Here is a 20,367-nt window from a genome sequence, read left to right on the forward strand (position 1 = left end):
ATTCTTCACACGGACCTGAGCAAGTGCTGTCAAGATCAGTTCCCAGCAGAGCTCGAGTGAGCTGAGTGTGGTATGTGGTACCTTGTGGGTATCCCAATGGAGATGTCTGTGGGAAACTGGGCTAGACTGGATTCAGTCAGAGGGAAGACAAGGCTCAGAGTCTCTATCACTTTGGTTGTGCTGTGGTTGAGCCACAGGAGCTGGCTGAGCCCACCCCGGGTGAATCAGTGTGACGAGCAAAGGATTGAAGGTACAGACTCTGTCTTGCTTTTCTGTATCGGTCACGTTATCTGCTTAATTAAGACATCAGTGTGATGTATTAGTCAGAACAGATCAGACATTATTTGAATAAATATCCTAAGCATGAAGTAAGCATAAGTTCTGTCCAGTGTTAGCATTGTATGCTTACTAACTTTGAGAAAGAGTGGTACTTAGTAACCTGGGTATGCAGGCTGGCCTAGAACTCCTGAACTTCCTGCTTTTGCCCCCTTGGGGGCAGTATTTGTATGGCACCACCACACCAACCTAAGCCCTTTATATTAAATATGTTAACTCACAATTTTCATAATTTTTTAAAAAAATTACTTTATATATATATATAAATGAGTACACTGTCGCTGTCTTCAAACACACCAGAAGAGGACATCAAATCCCATTACAGATGGTTGTGAGCCACCATATGGTTGCTGGGAATTGAACTCAGGACCTTTGGAAGAGCAGTCAGTGTTCTTAATCACTGAGCCATCTCTCCAGTCCCTTATAACAGCATTTATGAGGTAGCTTCTATTATTATTACTTGTTTTGAGAACATGACCCGTCCGAGGTCGTGTTAGTATCCTGTGGGCCTGACAGTAGGGTTGAGGTTCATTTTAGTGACAGATCTGAAATCCCAAATATTGTACTATAGTACCTTCAAAAATGGCGGCTGGGGTAGGGGATGTAGCTCATTGGTAGAGCACTTGCTGAGTGGTCAAGAGGCTGAGAGTTCAATCCTCATCACCAATACACACACACAGACACACACACAGACACACACAGACACACACACAGACACACACAGACACATACACAGATACAGACATACACACACAGATACAGACACACACACAGACACACACACAAACACACACACAGATACACATACACAGACACACAGACACACACAGACATACACACACACATACACACACACACACAGACACACACACACACACACTAAACGCTAAGTTTTTGGGTAGGGGAGGTGGTTTAGTTGATAACACATCTGCCATGGAAGCAATAGAGCTTGAGTTCAGATCCCAACACCCGTATAAAAGTGAGTACCATGGCACGTATCTCTAACCCCAGGACTAGGTAGGGTAGGGACAGGTAGCTCTCTGACGGTCCCTGGCTGGCCAGCCTAGCGACTTAGTGAGCCCCTTACTTCAGTGAGTGCTCCTGTCTCAAAAGCACGGTGTGGCGTGATCCAAGAATGATCTTGTGTGCTGACTTCTGAGGCCTCCACAGGCATGTGGGCCGGCATGCGTGGACACCGGCACATACATTGGACACATGCACATGAAAACAGGTGTACTACACGCTCAAACCTAACTTTTGTTTTCCCTTTGGCAAGCCCTTGTGAACAATCTTAGAAGAGAGGAATGGATCCCAGTATGTACTTCTATCGGCCTAAGGAGGCTAAAATAAAATACAAATTAATAAAAGATGTAACTGAAAACCAAAATTACACAGATATGTGAGAATGCAAATTAATATACATTTAAGTTGGAGAACACGGCCTAATCACTTTTATGTGGTTTGATGCTAGAGAAACGGGTGATTAGTAAAACACCTTAGGACCTGGAAATTTTGCTAGTTTTGCTCAGATATCCCAACTAGTCATTTCCTAAATCGAGAACAAGATAAACTGGTTTCTACCACTTTGCTTTCATTGATGGTTAATAGAATGAGATTTAAAAAAAAAGGACAAACCAACCTATACAAGATACATCTTGAATAATGAGCTAGAGCCACTGTTAGCTTACAATCCTCAGTGCGTCTCGGTTGATGAATGAGGTTTTATTTTTTAATCAGTATCGTCATTAATAGATCAATAACACACAAGCAAGGAAGACTCACCATCCAAAAGAAATATAGATATGTCCAGTGGTCTGAGGATTAGGTTTCAATCACTTTCTCTGGAAGCTTATTTAATTATTAAAAAGTAAGAAACCCCCACCCCCACCCCATATAAACCACTTGGAGAGGAAAAAAGAATCCAGGATTATTATTATTATTTTGTAAAAACAACTCCTTGGACTATTTTTTCGGGCATCAGGGGTTGTTGCTGAGATAGGATCAGCCTTGCTCAGTGTCTCAGGATCACTGTCCATCCTCCTGCCTCTGCCTTCCAAGTGCACCTTGGGATAAGTGGCTACTTTGGTTTCCCTTCCATTTGACCTCAGAATTGTGACATGAATTACTTTTCGCATTTAAATGCAGGTTATTTAAAAATGAAGGCTGCGGACAACTTGAGGTAAGGGGGAGAAGGTAGAGAATAATATTTAAAATACATCCAGCTTGAACTGGACAGAGATGCCTTTGAATGGTCCCCCAATGGGGACCGATAAAAGGTTGGTGGCAATACTTTCCAGCCCTTTTCCTTTTTGTACACCATAGACGACTGTGGTGCTTTTGTAAAAAAAGACATAATTATCCACAATCCGATTATCTTTTGAAAGAATATTTGTACTCCTACTCAAAGACAGACAATGGGTTATTCCAAGATAATGTACTTAATTCCTTTGTCAAAAAAACGTTATGCCTGGGACAAGAAACAATGTAACAGAGAGCTTGGCTCCCACTGGCACATTTTTCTGTGTAGCGAAATTGTACAGACATTTCCACCCTCTTACTTCCAAATACCTCACACAAAGAACCTGATATGAACAGGAAGGCTCGTTAATAGATTGAAAAAAAAAGAAAACAAACAAACAAAAAACCGGTGTCCCAGTTTTATCACCATATATCTCATTTACTGTGGTCGATTTAACTTCCATTAAAAAAAAATGATATCCCTAAAGACCGAGCAGCCTTGTTGGGATGAGAAAGAAGAGGGTGACTTTCAGAGCCCATGTGTCTCTTTCTATTTTGGTACCTTTTAAAGCCTCGGGATTCTGAGTTGAGAGGATGCCGCTTTAAGAGTCTGATCCAGTTGCTTCGCTGAGTTGTAAATCAGAGAACTGACAGGGCCTACTGGTAGCCTGCCAAGAATGGGCAGCAAGGCGGGCCAAACACATGTCTGTAGTTAGAGTTTCATCTGTGGACGATCAACTGCTAAATCCCTGGGCTAGGCTTTGTTTGTTTTACTCTGAAGGCAGCTTTTTCAGCATTAGGTCTGGGAGAATTCAGAGGTATTCCTATCCGAAATGTCAAGCCTGTCCCCAAACCACCACTTACCCCTGGACTGCTAACCAACCTTATTTAACCAGATGGGACTTGGATCCCTTCCTAAGAGCTCACCATTGGACTGTTTTTCCATGGGACAGGCGCCATGAACCTGGTTAAAAGTCTCCTCTGTTGTAAGCCTACGAACACTGAACAGGGCTCTCGTGGAGAGCCAGCAGGCTTACAAGGGGTGAACGTTTTAAAAGTGGGGTGTGTCTCTCATGCTCAGCTTTTCTTGGAGAGTTAAAAACCAGCAGCAGTGAGTGGCCAGCAGCTGATGAACTGTTAAGCTGCCAGAAGTTACTGCATTAAGACCAGCAGAGGTCGGTACCCAAGTCTCTGCCTGCTATTCGGACAAACCACGCAGGTCCCGTCCACAGACTTAACTGAGTGTAACGAAGCTATGTCAGGGACACTGGAGCTCGCTGAAAGAAATTCCAAGACAAAGGAATCCTGGCTTGGTGTTGACAAGGTGTGATGACTTTACACAGCGTGGCTAAGGACAGCCTTTGGCAAGTGGTCTCGGCCTAGAGGCCAAAATGTAGCCCGATCCAAGAATGACATGGAGAATAACATTAACCAGTGTGGCTTTTCTCTCTAGGAGACATAAAAGAATGTATGCTGAATGACTACCACAAAAGCTCCAGAATGTGGTGGCTCTAAGCCACATGAACGCTTGCCTGCTGACAGTGCCAGGGGTGAGCGCACCCCATGGCTCAGAGGCCCCAGTCTCACTATGTCCACAGTGGCTCTCAGTCTCGGAGGGAGGACTTTTGTGTCTGAAAGTATTTAAAACATGTCACCACATTGAGGAGAAGTTATGCTCTGGGGCAGCAAGGGACCTCGAGAGCGTTGTTCCAAATATTAGACACTTGCAAAAAAAAAAAATGGGAAGAAAAAAGGGAATTTATTATGAGAAAAATGGGGGGGGGGTCTACAACATGATTATTTAAGAAAACTAATCAAAGATAAAAAGCCTTAACAATAAAGTTTAAATCTACAGAAGGGCTCAAAGAATACTACAAGAAGTATCCTGATCATCTTTACTGAGATTTCATAATTGTCTGTCTGTCTGTCTGTCTGTCTGTCCTTTTGAAAATCCTGAGCCATGCCACTGGGAAGTAAGCTCTAGACATGGTGGCACTCCAGCAAGCTTTTTTTTTTCTTTTTTTCCTTTTAAATTTAGGAATAAGGACATTCTTCTTTATAACCGCAGTATCATTATAACACAGAGGAAAATTAAATCAATAATATTTAACCTATAGATTATATCTATTTTCTATTATGCTTAAAATGGCCTTCATAAGTTCTGCCTTTTGATTCAGATTTTAGTTAAAGTTGACACACTGCATTTTTTTCCCCTGGGTGCTTTTTAACATTTAAACCCCTCCCTTTTTTTTTTTTCCTTAGGCACAACTGTCTTTCAGCTTGGAGCCTGGGGAACCCAAGGTCATGCAAGACAACTTCCTGCCTTGCAGACATTCTCTACGGATGAGGAGTTCTCTGGAGAAAACCATAAGGTAAGGTGGTGGGTATATTGCTTTATAGGCAAGAAAGGTTCTAGAATGGTGGGTAGCAAGAACTTAGGCATAAGATGGATCTCTTAAAAAAAAAGGATTTATTTATTTATTTTTATTTTATCTGCATGAGTGTGCTGCTTCCATGTAGGTGAGTCTGTCTGTCTCTTTCCCTACCCCCTCCGTGTGTGTGTGTGTGTGTGTGTGTGTGTGTGTGTGTGTGTGTGTATGTGTGTGTATTTCCTAAAAAGGCCAGAAGAGGGCATCAGATTCCCAGGAATCCAACTCAGATCCCAGCAAGTATTTATAATGGCCGAGCTACCTTACCGGCTCTGGGAGTCTCTTTTGAATTCAGCCATTCACACTCGACCCAGTCCTCCCATTCCCCACCCCATTCTATGATGTTCTCTTCCATTTCTTACAATGCCCAGCAGGATCTAATATGAACAGAAAACCCAAGCTTTAGACCTTGAGTCCCTAAAGGCCAGGGCTTTGCCTACGTGTATTCATTTTTCCTTTTATATTTCTATGAAGACAGAGAAGAGAAGCAATGATGTCTGTGTAGCTCCTTCTGTTTGCAGTGCTCCCCACTCCTGTCTCCTCACTTGGGAAGCTGAGGAGACTAGCATGATCCAGTTGAGAATATAGTTCAGAACAACACACGGCTCTGAGAATGCTTTGTTAGTATTTGGTGCTATTGTTTCTGTTATACATATTCCATCAGATCGTATCTTAACTATCAACAATACTTAATGAAAAAAAAGAAGATTGCTCAGACTGGACAAACTGGTTTCAAGAATCCTAAAAATTAACAGATGGGACAGGCAGCAGTCCATTCAATGGACAGGGTGAGATTAGAGCACAAAGAGACCCAAGGCAGAGGCAGCAAAGACTGTGGTGAGTACTTGTGGGTCTCTCCCCAAAGGGACCTCCTCTCCTGAGCCACTCCTCTTCCATGGCTTTACCTCCCAGATTAAAATGGCTTCAGTGCAAACACAATCATCGGGGAACACGGATCAACTGAGATCTTAACATAGGACAGCATCGTTGATTTCCAGGGCTGCACACTCACACAGACATACTTCACGCTCTTCATAGAACACCCATGGTACGGCACACAGGCCAAACCGTTTCCCCATTTGCCCTTGGTACCGCACCTTCTCCAAGAGTCCTCTGCAGCAAGTCGTGCTTAGCCTGAAGCTTTGTGATGAGATTACTGCCTTCCAAGAACTCTCGAAGTTTCTGCAAAAAGGCAAGGCAGAAACTTAAAACCTCCCAGTGTCAAGGAACTTCCCAAGGGGGACATTAAGACTCTCTGCTTCATCTTTCTGGCTCCTAGAATCCTGTACTCAAAGTGTAATCTCCAGTCTAGCAGACTCAGCCTTCTCTTGAGAGCCTGTTGGAAATGCAGGCTCAGGACTCCTCCTCCCCAGTCCTGTTGAAACAGGCTCCATTTTAGCAAACTCCCCTGTGGTGCGCACCCACATCGAAGCAGACAGAGCATGGACTTGGGGTGGGGGGTGGGGGAGAAGGGATTGGTGTACGCAGCCTCGAGGGCTGAGTTCAGGGTGTGCCAGTAACCCTAGCACTAGGGTGGGGTTGGAAACAGGAAGACCCTGGGCGCTCACTGTTTCAGAGAGAAATCTGTCTCAAAACTAAGATGGTGGATCCACCCAATAAGACATCTTCACTGTGCTGTAGCTCACCTCCCCCCAGCCTGTTTTAGAGAGGTCCTAACTCCTAACCTCTACCCAGACTGGCTGAATAGGGAACTTTTGAGGATGCTCAGGTGACCATATTTTAAAATCAAGGCCTCCAGAAAGACTCTGGCATCATTAACTATATAGAAATGCCGGGCAAGCATAGTCCCAGGCTCTGTCAAGAGGCTGGGGAGCAGGGAGTGGGCGCACCATGAAGTAGAACTGCTCAGTTTCTTGCTGGTTAGCTCGTCTCTTGGCGATGCTGGGTTTACTCAGGTAGGTTTCGGACACAGTGGACTTCACAGACTCTGTGGATCGGCTGTGTTGGAAGCACTCAGACACGTCGTAGTCCTCAATTGTGACCATATCTTGGATCGTCTGGAGGGTGGCTTCTGTTGTTTTCTTGACCTGGGAACAGAAATACATTTCTCTTATTAGCATATTGTCCTGTGAACCCTATACTACCCCATGAGGGTCGGTCTGCTAGGGAGAGATTACTTAGGAGTGAGGTAGGTAGGGGAAGACAGCCAGGCCAACCAGACTTCAGATCACCCATCTGTCCTCCTGCACATCTCAATGGAGACTGTCAATTTCATTTCTACTTACTCTTACCTTTGAAATAAAGACAAACCTACAAACAGAAAACAAATACACAGAGCATACGTGTTGGAGATTGATTCTAATGCTTTGGTCCAATCAGGAATCTGCATGTCCGAATACTAAAGGTCCTTGTCTCAAATTGGTTTTTGATCCATCAATAAAGATGCCAGTGGCCGATACCTGGGCAAAGGGAGACGGGGCGGGACCCTTAGAGTTGTGCGGGCTAGAATGCAGTGGGGAGGAAAAAGGAATCACCATGACTGGGGGGAGAGATATGGAGGGACACAGAAGCTGCTGGAGAGAAAGTTCATGAGCCATGTGAGAATTTGGTAAGTGACCACTGGCCACTTCCACAATTGGGCCTAGGGTAGCAGGGAAAGGTTAGGAGTGTCCAGTCTTTGAACCAGCCAAAGCATTTAAAAATAAGCTTGTGTGTGTGTGTGTGTGTGTGTGTGTGTATGTGTGTGTGTATATGTGCCTTTCATTCAAGGATCCAAAGATAGCTCCTGGGCCAGTGGCTGGAAGCTGTGACCGACCAGGAACACAGAGCAGTGTAGCCCAAACTCAACACTACACATAAGTATACAGCCCGGTGAATATTTTCAATGTGAACATGCCTAGGTAAACACCTCCCCGACCAAAAGTGTATATTATCAATATTCTCACCATCCTTCCAATAACCCCCACGCTTTTCTTCCTCTCGGTATCCACTGACCTCCCCTCACTTCCTTTCATTTCTCCTTATTTGGTACCAAAGCTAGGAACTTACATATGCTAAGGGCAAACATTCTAGTAGGAAGCTACACACCCATCTCTCCTCACCACCCGCTTTCTAACATGTTAGTGGCATTTTATAGAAATAGTACAGAATATATTTTAAATCTGATTCCTCTTGCTCAGGGTCAGGGAGGTTCATTTCTTGTGAATATCGTTATTTCATTGCTTGATATTTATTGCAAGGACAAATCATGATTCACCCTGTGATTGATAGATGAGTATTTTTTAGTTTTGTCTTTTATGACTTTTATGAATTATAGTACAATTAATACATTTGGAGAGGGCACATGTACATGGACACAATTGCTGTATATGGAAAATGCCAGACTGTTCTCCAAAACGATGCTATTTACATTCCCGTCAGCATGGTGGAGAATTACCGTTACTCTACATCCTTGTCGATGGTTGGCACTGTCCCTCCTTTCAATTTAAGCCACCGTGCTGGTGTGCAGTGGTCTCACGTGGTTTCTGTAGGGTTTCTCCCACTGTATGAGCTTGAGGTGAAAGGCAGCCTGGATCCCTCCTTTGGGAATACTATGTTGAAACCTGTCAATCAATGTTCTACCGGGCTATGAGTGTTGTGATTCATGTTAGCAATTATTTTCCCGCTCTCAGCTTCACTTTTCACTGATTCATTGAAGATAGATGAATGCACCTCCTGCTTTTAGTTTTATATTTTAGTGTGTGAGTGTGTGTGTGTGTGTGTGTGTGTGTGTGTGCTCGCATGCAACAACATTCGACTGTAGGTCGGAGGACCACTTTGTGCAGTAAATTTCTCCTTCCATTTTTATATCTCAGGTCGCCAGGGTTCCGTGGGAAGCATTTTTATTATATGTTCAATATTCATTGTGGTCTGTCCATGTAGCTATTAGATTCTTTGATCTCTGTTCTCTATATTTTAAAAGTTACCACTGGGACTTCTTTTTAGTTGAGTCTATTTCATCCACCTGAGAATTTTTAATCTGCACTCATGAAAGATACTTTCCTGCTTGACAGATTTTTTACTGAGATGGATTCCTGCATTTTTCCTGTAGCTTCCATATTCCTGCTGAGTAAAAATTTTACTTTGAATCACATCTTTTCTTTTTCTCCATCTTCTTTTAAAGCTTTCTAGTCATCCTTGGGTTCTATAGTTTCACAATATGTCTAGGCATTGATACATACATACACACACACACATAATACATGTTTCACGTATGTGCCTGTGAATGCGTATGTGTTACAGTTAGAGTGTGGAACTCAGAAGACAACTTGGGAGAGGGTGTTCTCTCTTTCCTCCATGCAGGTCCCAGCGATCAGGCTGCTGGGCTTCAGTAGCAATGAGCACAGGTTGTAAGCACAGACTGCTTGGGGCTTGCTTCTGAGCCTTGAGAGATTGGTTCACGGTCTGGCCCTTCTTCTTACCTCTGAAGCTACTACTGCTTCTGTTTCTGAAATGTTCTTTCCAAGAGCCTCGCTACGACAGCACACTTCCCTGTGTGCTCTTTGTCTCTTCATTCCTCTCCTCTCTTCTGCACTTTCTATTCTTTTGCTTCTACGTTGATCATTTTTCTACCTCCATCCCCGCCCCCCATTTATCCCTTCTGGCCACGCACTCCTCAGCCTCGTCTAGTCTGCAAACCGCTGACGTTGGGATTGTTTTTTGGTTTTTGTTTGTTTGTTTTTTTCTGTCATTCTTAGTTCTCCAGTTGCCTTGCGGTTATGTACCAATCTTTTGAGCTCATTGCTCATTTTCTTTGCTGAAATCTAAGCTTGCCTTTCATCTCCTTGAACTCCGTGAGCAGTTCCTCTGCCATGTGTTGCTGATAATCCCATTACCTGTAGCTTCTGTGGGACCTTTTCTGATATTTATTATTTCTTCTAGCGACCACTAATAGCTTTTTCAAATCACCTCATGTACTTAATTATCCTTCTTATACATGTGAAAATTTCTAATGTTTTAATGTTCCTAACATGTCTGTCTGTAATGTTTCTTACATGTCCTATCTATCATCTATCTATCTATCTATCTATCTATCTATCTATCTATCTATCTATCTATCTGTCATCTATCTATCTATCATGTATGTATGAATGTATGTATTTATCATCTATCTATGTATTTACCTACCTATCTTATCTATTATCTATCTATCATCTATCTACCTACCTATCATCTATGATCTATCTATCTATCTATCTATCTATCTATCATCTATTTATCTATTCATCCATCCATCATTCATCCATCCATTCATCCATCCATCCATCAGTTGTGTGTATGTGTGTGAGAATACCCATGCCACAGTGTGCATGTAGATGTCAGAAGATAACCTTTGGGTGTCAGTTCTTTCTCTCCACTGTGTGCCCAAGAGATTGAACTCTGGTCTTTAGTCTCAGTAGTAAACGTCCCTACTAGCTGAGACATCTTTTTGACCTTTGTCAGATATATGTGCAGTGTTAACTGAGGTCTAAAGTAATCTTTGTAGCCTCCCCAAACAAAATTTGTTTCCCCTAGCTTTCAGGGCACCAGTGGCTTAGGATTATTGGACTTTTATTGCTGCTCAGAGTACTGGATATTCTTCCTTTGGGGAGGTGATGGCTCTCCTGTTATAGGCTTCACGCTCAGCCACATACTTTGTCTTGGGCAATGAAACAGGAAGGCAAGAATCAACTAAGTGACCCATACCATCCCTGTAAGAACTGCAATCTTTGTAGTTACTCAAAACAACACTAAATGAAGTAGTTTAGTTAAAACTTAAATAGGGCCATTGACGGTCGGTCAGCGGGTGAATGTGCCTGGCATCATTCCGGAGGATACAATGCCTGGGACCTACATGGCTGAGGAGATGATCAGCCAGTGTCAGTTGTCCTCTGACCTCCACATGTGTGTCATGGCACACGTACTTCACACACACACACACACACACACATACACACACACACACAGTGGGATAAAAGGATCATATTGTGTGGTTAAGGCGTAAGAGCAGTCAATACTAATACTAGTCTGGATGCTACAGACAAGTGTACCATGGGATCAGTTAGAGAGATACAGAGACTATAACAGACTTCACTGCTCCTGTAGTATGTACAATGTGAAGAATGGGTATTTCTGTGAAAAAGCATATTCTAGCATTGGTTTAAAAAACCCATTACCACAAACAGCAGCTTCAAAGGTCACAACTTTCTGCCTATACCCTGGGTTAGAAGGCTCGCTATCTCATGTCAGCCCAATGTGTGCTTGTGGGAGCATTTCTAAAGAGGACGTGTATTCTGAACAGATATGAAAGAGTGCACTTGAGGACTCAACACTCTGATAGTGACGTATGCGACAGTTAGACCTGTGAGGGACTTCCATAAATCTGGGAGCATGAGAAATAAATCGTATTTCTAAATTAAAACATACTCTTCATGATTTAAGATTTCTATGCATAATTAAAGCAACAATTACTGAAAGGTGATATATTTTTACAGCTCCCTGAGTTTTCTATTCACAGTAGGAAATGGAAAGTCTGTTACTTATACTAAAACAATATTAAATGAACAGGAACCCCCCCTTTTATTCACTGAACTTCTTGATATTGAACCAATATGTGTGAGCATTTGTGCTGTTCCCTAGGGAGTCAGGGGAGGCACCATAAGAGGCAGAATTCTGAGCTGTGTTGGGGACCAGTGAATAGGTGCTAGAGTAAAGGAACTCAGGGCAGAGAATGGAAGAGAACAAGCCTCCTGGGGTCATAGCAAGCAGCTCTATATGAACAGGAAGAGAATATAGCTTACAGAACATCAAACTAACCAACCCCCAGCATAGCACACCCAACGGAGGGGCCAGAGGGAGCCACCGAGAGTCCTAAGAACAGGAGAGATGGCTCAGACTTGTGCTTTTAAAAGATCTTGGGGCTGATATACAATAAAAGGAAAAGAACGAGAGGAAGAAAAAAAGCCAGGAGCCCTGAGCTTAGTGGAGTGGTCATGATTATTGATTTGGGAAGAAACACCTGGAAAGAAATGGCTAGAACACACGTGAAAACGTTCAAGCACAGAAGTGGAGAGTTCGTTTTTCTTAGGAACGTTCTTAAGTAGAAAAAAAAGCTTTATCAGAAATAGCAATGAAAGGTCAGGCACAATGTTAAAAACGACACACAGGTTAGTGAAGGGCGAAAGAGAGCTTGTATCAGGAACTCTGATACGTTTCTGCTTGAAACAGAAGGACAATTACATTAAGGAGATGACCAGAAAGCAAGTTCCAAATGCTAACAATGGAAAACAAGAAGACAGGAACCGCCCCACCCTCCCAAGGTGATCTGACCTAAAACTAAACAGGTAAACATTACCATGGATGAAAATTAAAATCCATGCCTGTATCCATGATAAAATCCATGACTGAGGGCTAGGAGATGTCTCAGTGGTTAAGAGCACTGACTGCTCTTCCAGAGGTCCTGAGTTCAATTCCCAGCAACCACATGGTAGCCCACAACCGTCTGTAATTGGATATGATGCCGTCTTCTGGTGTGTCTGAAGACAGCTACAGTGTACTCATATACATAAAATAAATAAACCTTAAAAAAAATGACTGATCTATGGGTTGGGATTTGTTAACTAGAGTATGCGCACTGATACTTATAAAACAACATTTCACTCAAACCAGGTGACTAAGGGTGAGATAACCAGAGGTAGCAGAGTTATCAAAAGCAAAACCATCGTGCGCACGAAGAACCCAAATCGGCCATTTTTCCCCTCTGCATTTCAAATCCCTTCTCAGAGCTAATCTATGGTGTCACGGTTAAATTTGGAGTTGCCAGGAAGAGTAAGAGAATGACAGAAGCCACCAGCACTACGGCTGGGACTCTGTCCCATCCCGTGGGATGCTCTCCGAGAAGAGTAACACCAACTTCTGACACACACGCCGTGATAATAAGTCACAGAGGGGATTCACCGAGATAAATATACTACAGCTAACTCTGCTCGTACCGACTCCTCACTGGCTGCGAGGAAACACGGGTGTGTTTGGCAGAAGCAAATGCCAAAGAGTTGTCAAGGAACATGGGAGAAACACGAGCCTATTTTTATCCTCAAGCTTGTGGATCAAAATGAGTGATGGGTGATAGGTAATTCTATTGGATTAGAAGAATAATTAATTATTATTATTAGTGTTTGTGTATGCTGCTGCGGTGTGTGTATCCATATGTGAATACGTGTGGCCAAGAGGCAGACACTGGCTGTTTCCCTGTATTGCTGTCTTCTTTACTGTCTTGGAACAGGGTCTTCTACTGAACAGGAAGCTCACTATTTTGGCTAGGCTGGCTGGCCAGTGAACTCGTAGGCTCTACCTGCCCAGTGCTGGCATTAGAGGCGTGTGCTTCTCTGCTCTGTTTTCACAACGTGGATGCTGGAGATTGGAACTCAGGTCTTCGTCCTTGCACAGTGAGCATTCACTCCTACTGACTTCTGTGGGATTTATGCACACCAGCTCTTGGTTGTTTGGTCCTCAGGGCAGTCTTTGAAGAAAGTCCAAAAGTCACTTTGCTGGTGTCATTCTCAAGTCCACTGTATCAGCATGTACACTGTCATCCCATCATAACCGACAGAAACCCATTACCTCCCAGTGCTGGAGGATGGATGTTCAAAGTCCAATGTGGGTCCCTCCTTTTAAGGCTTTCGAGGGAAGCATCTGTCTCAGGCCATTCTTGCTGGCGTATGAAAAGCCACCTTCTCTTTGTGTCTCTGGGTTCCAATCCTACCTTTTTAATGGGACGCCAGTCACACTGGATTAGGGCCCACCCTAAGGACCTCCCTTTAATTTGTCAGCCTCTTCAAAAATCTTTTCTTTAAACAAGGTCATATTCTGGACCCCTGAACAGGAATGTTTAGCACTTCGACATATGAATTTGGAGGCAGGAAGAACATAGCCCATGCTGGGACACACCCTCTGATAGCTTGATGCCTTGAACCATGGTTTGGATGCTGACTTACACATCCATCTGGGCTGACTCATCTCTTTGTGAAGGGGACTTCTCCATCCACGTACCTTACTGATCATGTCTGTATTTCTACTACACTACTGTATCATTTCAGATGGATTCACGACCAGGAGAAAGGGACCATCCACACATGCAGACATACAGGTTGGGTTTGTGTCTAGGCTGTGGAAACTATGTCAGTGCAGGTCATAGATGGCAGGAGTAGAGACAACATCTTGCCTTGGCCTTCCCTCTCTCCTCATCCCTTACCAGTGCTGCAGACACCAGCAACCCTGTCTGGGTATCGTGGAGTTGAAAATCAGCCTGCCTCTGATGCCCTATGTGTTTTTTGTTGAGTGTTGTTGCTATGGCACCACTGTGGAGTCACGCTCATCCTCTGCCAGCCTGTGAGGGTGTGTTTACAAACACTGAGATAGCATGATGATGATGGTGGTGATGGTGATGATGGTGATGATGATGATGAAGATTAGTTACAAAATCCACCCTCAGCAGTCATATGACTTAACCCAAGGGATGGCGACAGCATCATTGCCCAGGAGCTCTTAGAACACAGTTTCCGCCTTCAGCCGTCTCTCAGAAAAACCTGTTTTCCTGAAGTCCACTCACCCCAACTCTGATTTAATAGCTTCGTGGATGGACCCAACTCTCAAGAGGAAGTTCTCAAGTCCATTATTCACGAGCATCTGGAATTAAATGTAGAGGTTTATAGTTCTACCCAGTATGGGGCAACATGAAGCCAGGAATGATTTCTTCATCTTCGTGGCACCTGTGAGTTGGTCAGGGGACCACAGGGTACCCCTGAGAGGAAGTCTGCTGGGTGATGTTGAAGTTGAATCCTTTTCAGGGATGTCAAAGAGTCCTTAGCACAAGGCAGCTGCTTGTGGTTGCTCTGCTCAGCTGTTCTGAGCTCTGCCATATCTGTCAGGGACCACATGCCTGTATTCATTTCCTAGAGATTCTCCTCTTTCCCCTGGAGATGTTCTTGTGGATTAAAGTCCTCCCTTCTGAGAACTAAAGCTTATTGGAGACAAACACAATATATACATGTGTGCTTACAGTAGAAGATAGTAGACGGTTCTTAGCTTTGTCTCGGTGACACATCACTGAAGGGATGGGCGGCAGCTGCCATTTACCTAGGCTGTCACTGTCATGTCGTCATGGGAAAGCTGCAGACCAGCTGGAGATGCTTGAGGTGACAAAAGCCACGGAGAGGACAGAGAATGTCCAAGACCACAATCAGAACCGAGTTACATGCCCCAAGTCTTACACCACCATGCTTAGCAGGACTTATTTTTTTAAAGGAGAACAACTGAGTTTTTAAAATGAAGCAGTGTACGGCAAAGACAATTTAGCCACAGGCCAGGGGCAGCAGCCAGAAACTGGGAGTCCAACGAGATGGGAGAGCAGAGATGACGCGTCTCACTCATCTTCGCTTCTCTTGGTACCAGATTTTCTGATTTATTTTTTTCAAGTCAAAACTTTGAAGCCAGATCAAGCAAGTCTGTAGCCTGCCAGCTTTGACCTTGTGTATGAAAAAAAAAATAACAAAGCAAACAACCAACCAAACAAAACCCTGTGTGAGTCCCATATAAACTGTGCATCCTCCAGGAGCCAGTACCTAGCAGTGGGTGAATATTTCATGGTACCCAGCCACAACTGTAGCTCTAAGTCATGACTTCAGTGGAGCAATGGGTCCTTTGGAAAGCTTATTTGTGGACTGACTTTACACCAGCGGCTCTCCGCCTTCCTAATGCTACCACCCTTTAATACAGTCCTGCGTGCTGTGGTGACCCTAACCACAGAATTATTTTCATTGCTACTTAATAACTGTAACTGTGCTGCTATTATGAATTATAATGCAAATGTCTGTGATTTCTGATGGTCTTAGGCGACCCCTGTGAAAGAGTCCTTTGATTCCTCCCCTCTCCCAAAGGGCTCACAACCCACAGGTTGAGAACCACTGTTTTACACAGAAATAACTCATGGTGCGTCTTGAGTAAAGGCTGGTTGGCTGGTTTGGCTCCCCTGGTAAGAATGAGAGAAAAAAAAACCAACAAAAAACCCAACCAAACAAAACAACAACAACAAAATCCCAAACCAAAACCCTCAACAGTAGGTTTTGCTCAGATTACAGTGGGATAGAAACACATCATTCTTTAATTCCTTTTTGTTTTTATATATGTGTATATCTGAGTACGAGTACCTGTGTGTGCACTGTGCATGTATATACATATGTATGTGAGTGTGAGTGTGTATACGTGTGTATATGTGTGTACATGTGTGTATGTGTAGGAGTGTATGTGTATACGTGTATCTGAGTGTGTGTGTACGTGTGTCTGAGTGTGTGTGAGTACTTGTGTCATGTGTGTGCACCTGTGATACTCACAAGAGGCCACCAGATGCCTTTGAGTCCCAGGAAGTGACAAGCTGTCCAGCATGGGTTCCAGGAACAGAACTGGGATTCTCTGGAAGAACCATGAATGCTCCCGGCAGCTAAGACATCTCTCTAGACCCATGTCTGGCTTTCTTTACTTGTGGGGTAAAACACCCCACTATACTAAAAACAGAGCAGGGCACATAAGTCAATTCTGAAAGTCTGTTCTGTTATTTATTTCTCAAATCTTAACTATTTGTTTGTTTATTTATTTATTTATTTGAGTGTATGTGCACTTGTGTGTGCAGGTGCCCTTGGAGGTGCCAGAAGAAGGTATTGGACTCTGAAGCTGGCTCTACTGGCATTGCGAGCCCCTGATGTGGGTGCTGGGATCTGAACCCTGATTTTTTTCTCATCCACGGTGCCATGAGCATTCTATAAGCACTCAGCTAACTGTCCAGCCCCTTATTCTTTAGTTCTTTACTTTCTCGATTTTAAATGCAGGTTCTAACACATCCCAGGCTGGTCCTGAACTCGATATGTAGCCTCAGGGTGACTTTGAATTTCTGATCCTCTGGCCTCTACCCTGAGTGCTGGGATTGCAGGCTAAGTTACCACACATTTGTGTGACACTGGAGACCGATGCAGAAGCCAACCCACTATCACTGAGTCACATCTCCAGGGCCAGCGCCTGCTCTGTTGGTCTGAGTTTATTCTTTAGATTCCATATCCTGCCTCTCTGAAAGCTATCTGTCTCTCCATTGCTTCTTTTGAGGCTGTCAATCGCAGGACAGCATCTGTCTAGCCAGTTAGAGAATTCCATTTCCTGGATGTAATAGCTGGTCCAGGATACTCGAGCCCAGACAATGAAGAGACCATCTTCTGTGGGTAAGGATGCTGGCAAGGTATGGGATGGCACACAGTAGGACCATGGAGTTACGGTAGCTTAAACCCTACCTACACCTATGTAAGCACAACCCAAATAATGCAGAGGCAGTTGCAAACACTGACCAGTTCTGGGTTCCTGTAAATTATATTTGAGAGTCTTGACTGACAGAAAAATCTGTGCTTCCTGTTTTTATATTAGGGAAGCATGAGTCAGATATGGTCGATGGCGGAAGCAAGCATCTGAAACGAACAATTGTTTTCCAGCCTTAATATATAAAGATATATTTATAATTCACATTTTATAGTCCATGCTTTTAACTATGTCAGCAAATAATCATGTTTCTTTCCCAATTTTTCTTCCCAAGCACTATTTAAAAGGTGTTTTTTTTTTTGCACTAATCTTATAACCAATGCCACATCCAGTACCAAAATTTTAGACATTATAGAAAGGCAAATGGTGTTGGGGGTGGGATTTCTAATATTAGAAGGAAATTGGATCAAACTAATTTTCAGGCCAACGTTGCATTCTACAGACACTCATGTTTCTGGACTAAGGCACTGAAATAACCCAGGGAGCTATTATTAACATGAACTATAGTTTAAGAAGACAAAGTGTGTTCACATATACATGCAGTCAACTCTTGTAAAGTACTCATTAAGAAAAGCATGCAGAAATATCACGTTTGTACTTTATGAAGAGTCTTGTAGGAACCTGATTCAAGGGAAGGGTGTGGTGAGGAGATTGTTTTCAGAATGTCAAAGGTGGCGTTGAGGCCATGTGAGAATGTCTTCCAGCTTAGGCCTGAGTTCAGATCCCTGCCTGTGAGCACACTCACCTTCTCCCAGAGTCCACACTCACCTCCTCACTCTCGATCTTGAGCGTGGCCAGTCGGGACTGCAGCTGTTGGTTCCGGAGCATGAGCTCCGCCTGGACAGGCTGCTGGGCGCTGACCTGACACACCTGACACAGAAGGAGACTGCAGTTATGACAGGTTACCACCCACCAGCCTCAGACGCACGAGTCTTATTTATTGGTTTTGGGTGTGAGCGTGTGTCTATGTTTGCACGTGTCTTCCTGGTTGTGTGCACGCAGGGTCTGGCAGTCAGCTCGGGGTGTCTATTGCTTTCCAGATTGTTTTGAGGTGGCCTCTCACTGAACCCAGAGCTTATGTCAGCTAGACTGACTGACTGACTGACTGGCTAGCTAGCTGGTGTGTTGGCAAGCCCCTGGGAACTGCCCGTCTTTGTCCAACCACTCAGTTCCCACCCTTAGCCATGGGGTTACAGTTGTGCCAAGGCTTTTTCCATGGGCTCTGGGGATCATTGCCCACCAAGCCCTTCTGTGTCATACTTATTTAAACACAGATATGATATACAGGAGACATGTCACTCTCTTGATCTCACTGTTCCAGTTATAACTATACTTTTTTATTAGTTTTTTGAGACAGCATCTTATGTAGCCCAGGCTGAATTTAAACTCAAACTCTTCCCATTTCTACTTCCTGAGTGGTGGGGCAGACATATGCCACCGTGTCTGGCTACGTCTTTACTTTTAACAGTCACCTTGAAACTTGACCTTTAAACAGACTTGGACAACAGCAGCAAGCATGGAATGCAGCTATGGCCTGGCGCTCTTGGGGAAGGCAGTGGCGACAGGAAGCTCTGCTCTGAGGGCAGCGGGGCCTGAGACTGAGAACTGATGCTGACACCTTACTTTCGGAATCCTGATGACCACCAGGCAGAGGGGAGGGCGGAGGAGGGTGGAGGAGGGCGGAGGAGGGCGGAGGAGGACAAAGAATGATCCGGGTGGACTGTACAGGCATAAGGAAAGGTACTGCAGCCAGGCAGTTGTGCCTCAGTCTCAGCTCGGCCTCCTACCCAAGCTATATGACTTCCTAGTCACGGGGCTGCTGCGAGCATGGCTTGAGACCATGTATAAGATACAGAGCAGTCAAAACGTGCATCTTTGAACCACGGCTCCCAGCTGGTGTATCAGCTAAATCCCACGATTTGCCACAGACTTCATGAGGCAAATTATCTCTCAGGTGTTGGAAGAAGAAATTCTGGGCAAGGTTTTAAACGATAGATTGGGTCCAAATGAAGGCATTATAAAACTGCACACGAAACAAATGCTTTCTCTTTATCTTCCTTGCCATAGAAATGCTCCTGGCTGACAAAGGTTCCTTCTCATGGGGTGTCCAGACATTAGAGTTTACAGTTCTCTAGCAGAGACTGTGACTAAGAAGGGAACCGGACACACTTCATTAACATAACAGTAACAAAGTATCAACATCTGCCTGAAGGCAAGCGGGGCAAGTGTATCACCCACAATGGAGAACAAAAACAGCAGCTACTTGATTTGGAAAGACCGCGGAGGGTAGGGTGAACGTTCAGCTTGTTGACAAGTATGTGTTATTCTGGGTATGTGTTGGCATATACCTGTAATTTTGGCACTTGGGAGGCTGCGGCAGGAGGATGGTGGGAGTTCAAGGTTAGCCTAGGCTGCATAGAGAGATACTGTCTCAAAGACAAACAAAAGTCTCATGCTGGTAAAAGAACTGCACCTATCTGAAATGCTCCAGATTTGGGAGTTTGTGGATTTGGAAATATTTACAGAGCCTTTACCAGGTGAGTGTCCCTAACCTGATAATCTTAAATTTAAAATGTTTTAAAACCAGAAACTTCTGAGTCATCTCTTTTGTATTTTGGGATTAAGGGTGCTTGATCTGGACCCATTTCTCATCAAGTAATTTACTAAATGATATAATAATAATAATGATAATAATAATAAAAGCTGATGTGAAACACAGAAGGTGGTCTGGAAAGATGGCTCAGGAGCTAAGAACACTGACTGTTCTTCTAGAGGTCCTAAGTTCAATTCCCAGCCACCACATGGTGGCTCACAACCGTCTGTAATGGGATCTGATGTCCTCTTCTGGTGAGTCTGAAGTCTCTGACATTGTATTCACATACATTTGAAAAAAAAAAGAAGCAGTAGGTATAGGCATTTATACCTATCTATAATATCAACTATTTACCTAGCCGTATACCTATATCAGTTATCTATCTATCTATCTATCTATCTATCATCAATAACATGCTCTATACATTTTTGCCTTGGT

General features: G+C 43.8%; 1 protein-coding gene across 3 annotated transcripts in view; it reads right to left on the reverse strand.

The window, feature by feature from the left end:
- The window catches only part of Srgap1 (SLIT-ROBO Rho GTPase activating protein 1), a 266,805-nt gene that overhangs the window by 49,130 nt on the left and 197,308 nt on the right, over positions 1-20,367 (reverse strand). For all 3 annotated transcript variants that reach the window (XM_028759052.1, XM_028759051.1, XM_028759053.1), the window contains exons 8-10: positions 18,105-18,206; positions 6,854-7,051; positions 6,101-6,185 (exon numbers count right to left, since the gene is read on the reverse strand). In XM_028759052.1, coding sequence (XP_028614885.1) covers positions 6,101-6,185; positions 6,854-7,051; positions 18,105-18,206 — 385 coding nt within the window. The remainder of the gene's footprint in view (positions 1-6,100; positions 6,186-6,853; positions 7,052-18,104; positions 18,207-20,367) is intronic.

This window comes from Grammomys surdaster, unplaced genomic scaffold (assembly GCF_004785775.1).
Source record: "Grammomys surdaster isolate TR1022 unplaced genomic scaffold, NIH_TR_1.0 126271, whole genome shotgun sequence".
Lineage (NCBI taxonomy): Eukaryota > Metazoa > Chordata > Mammalia > Rodentia > Muridae > Grammomys > Grammomys surdaster.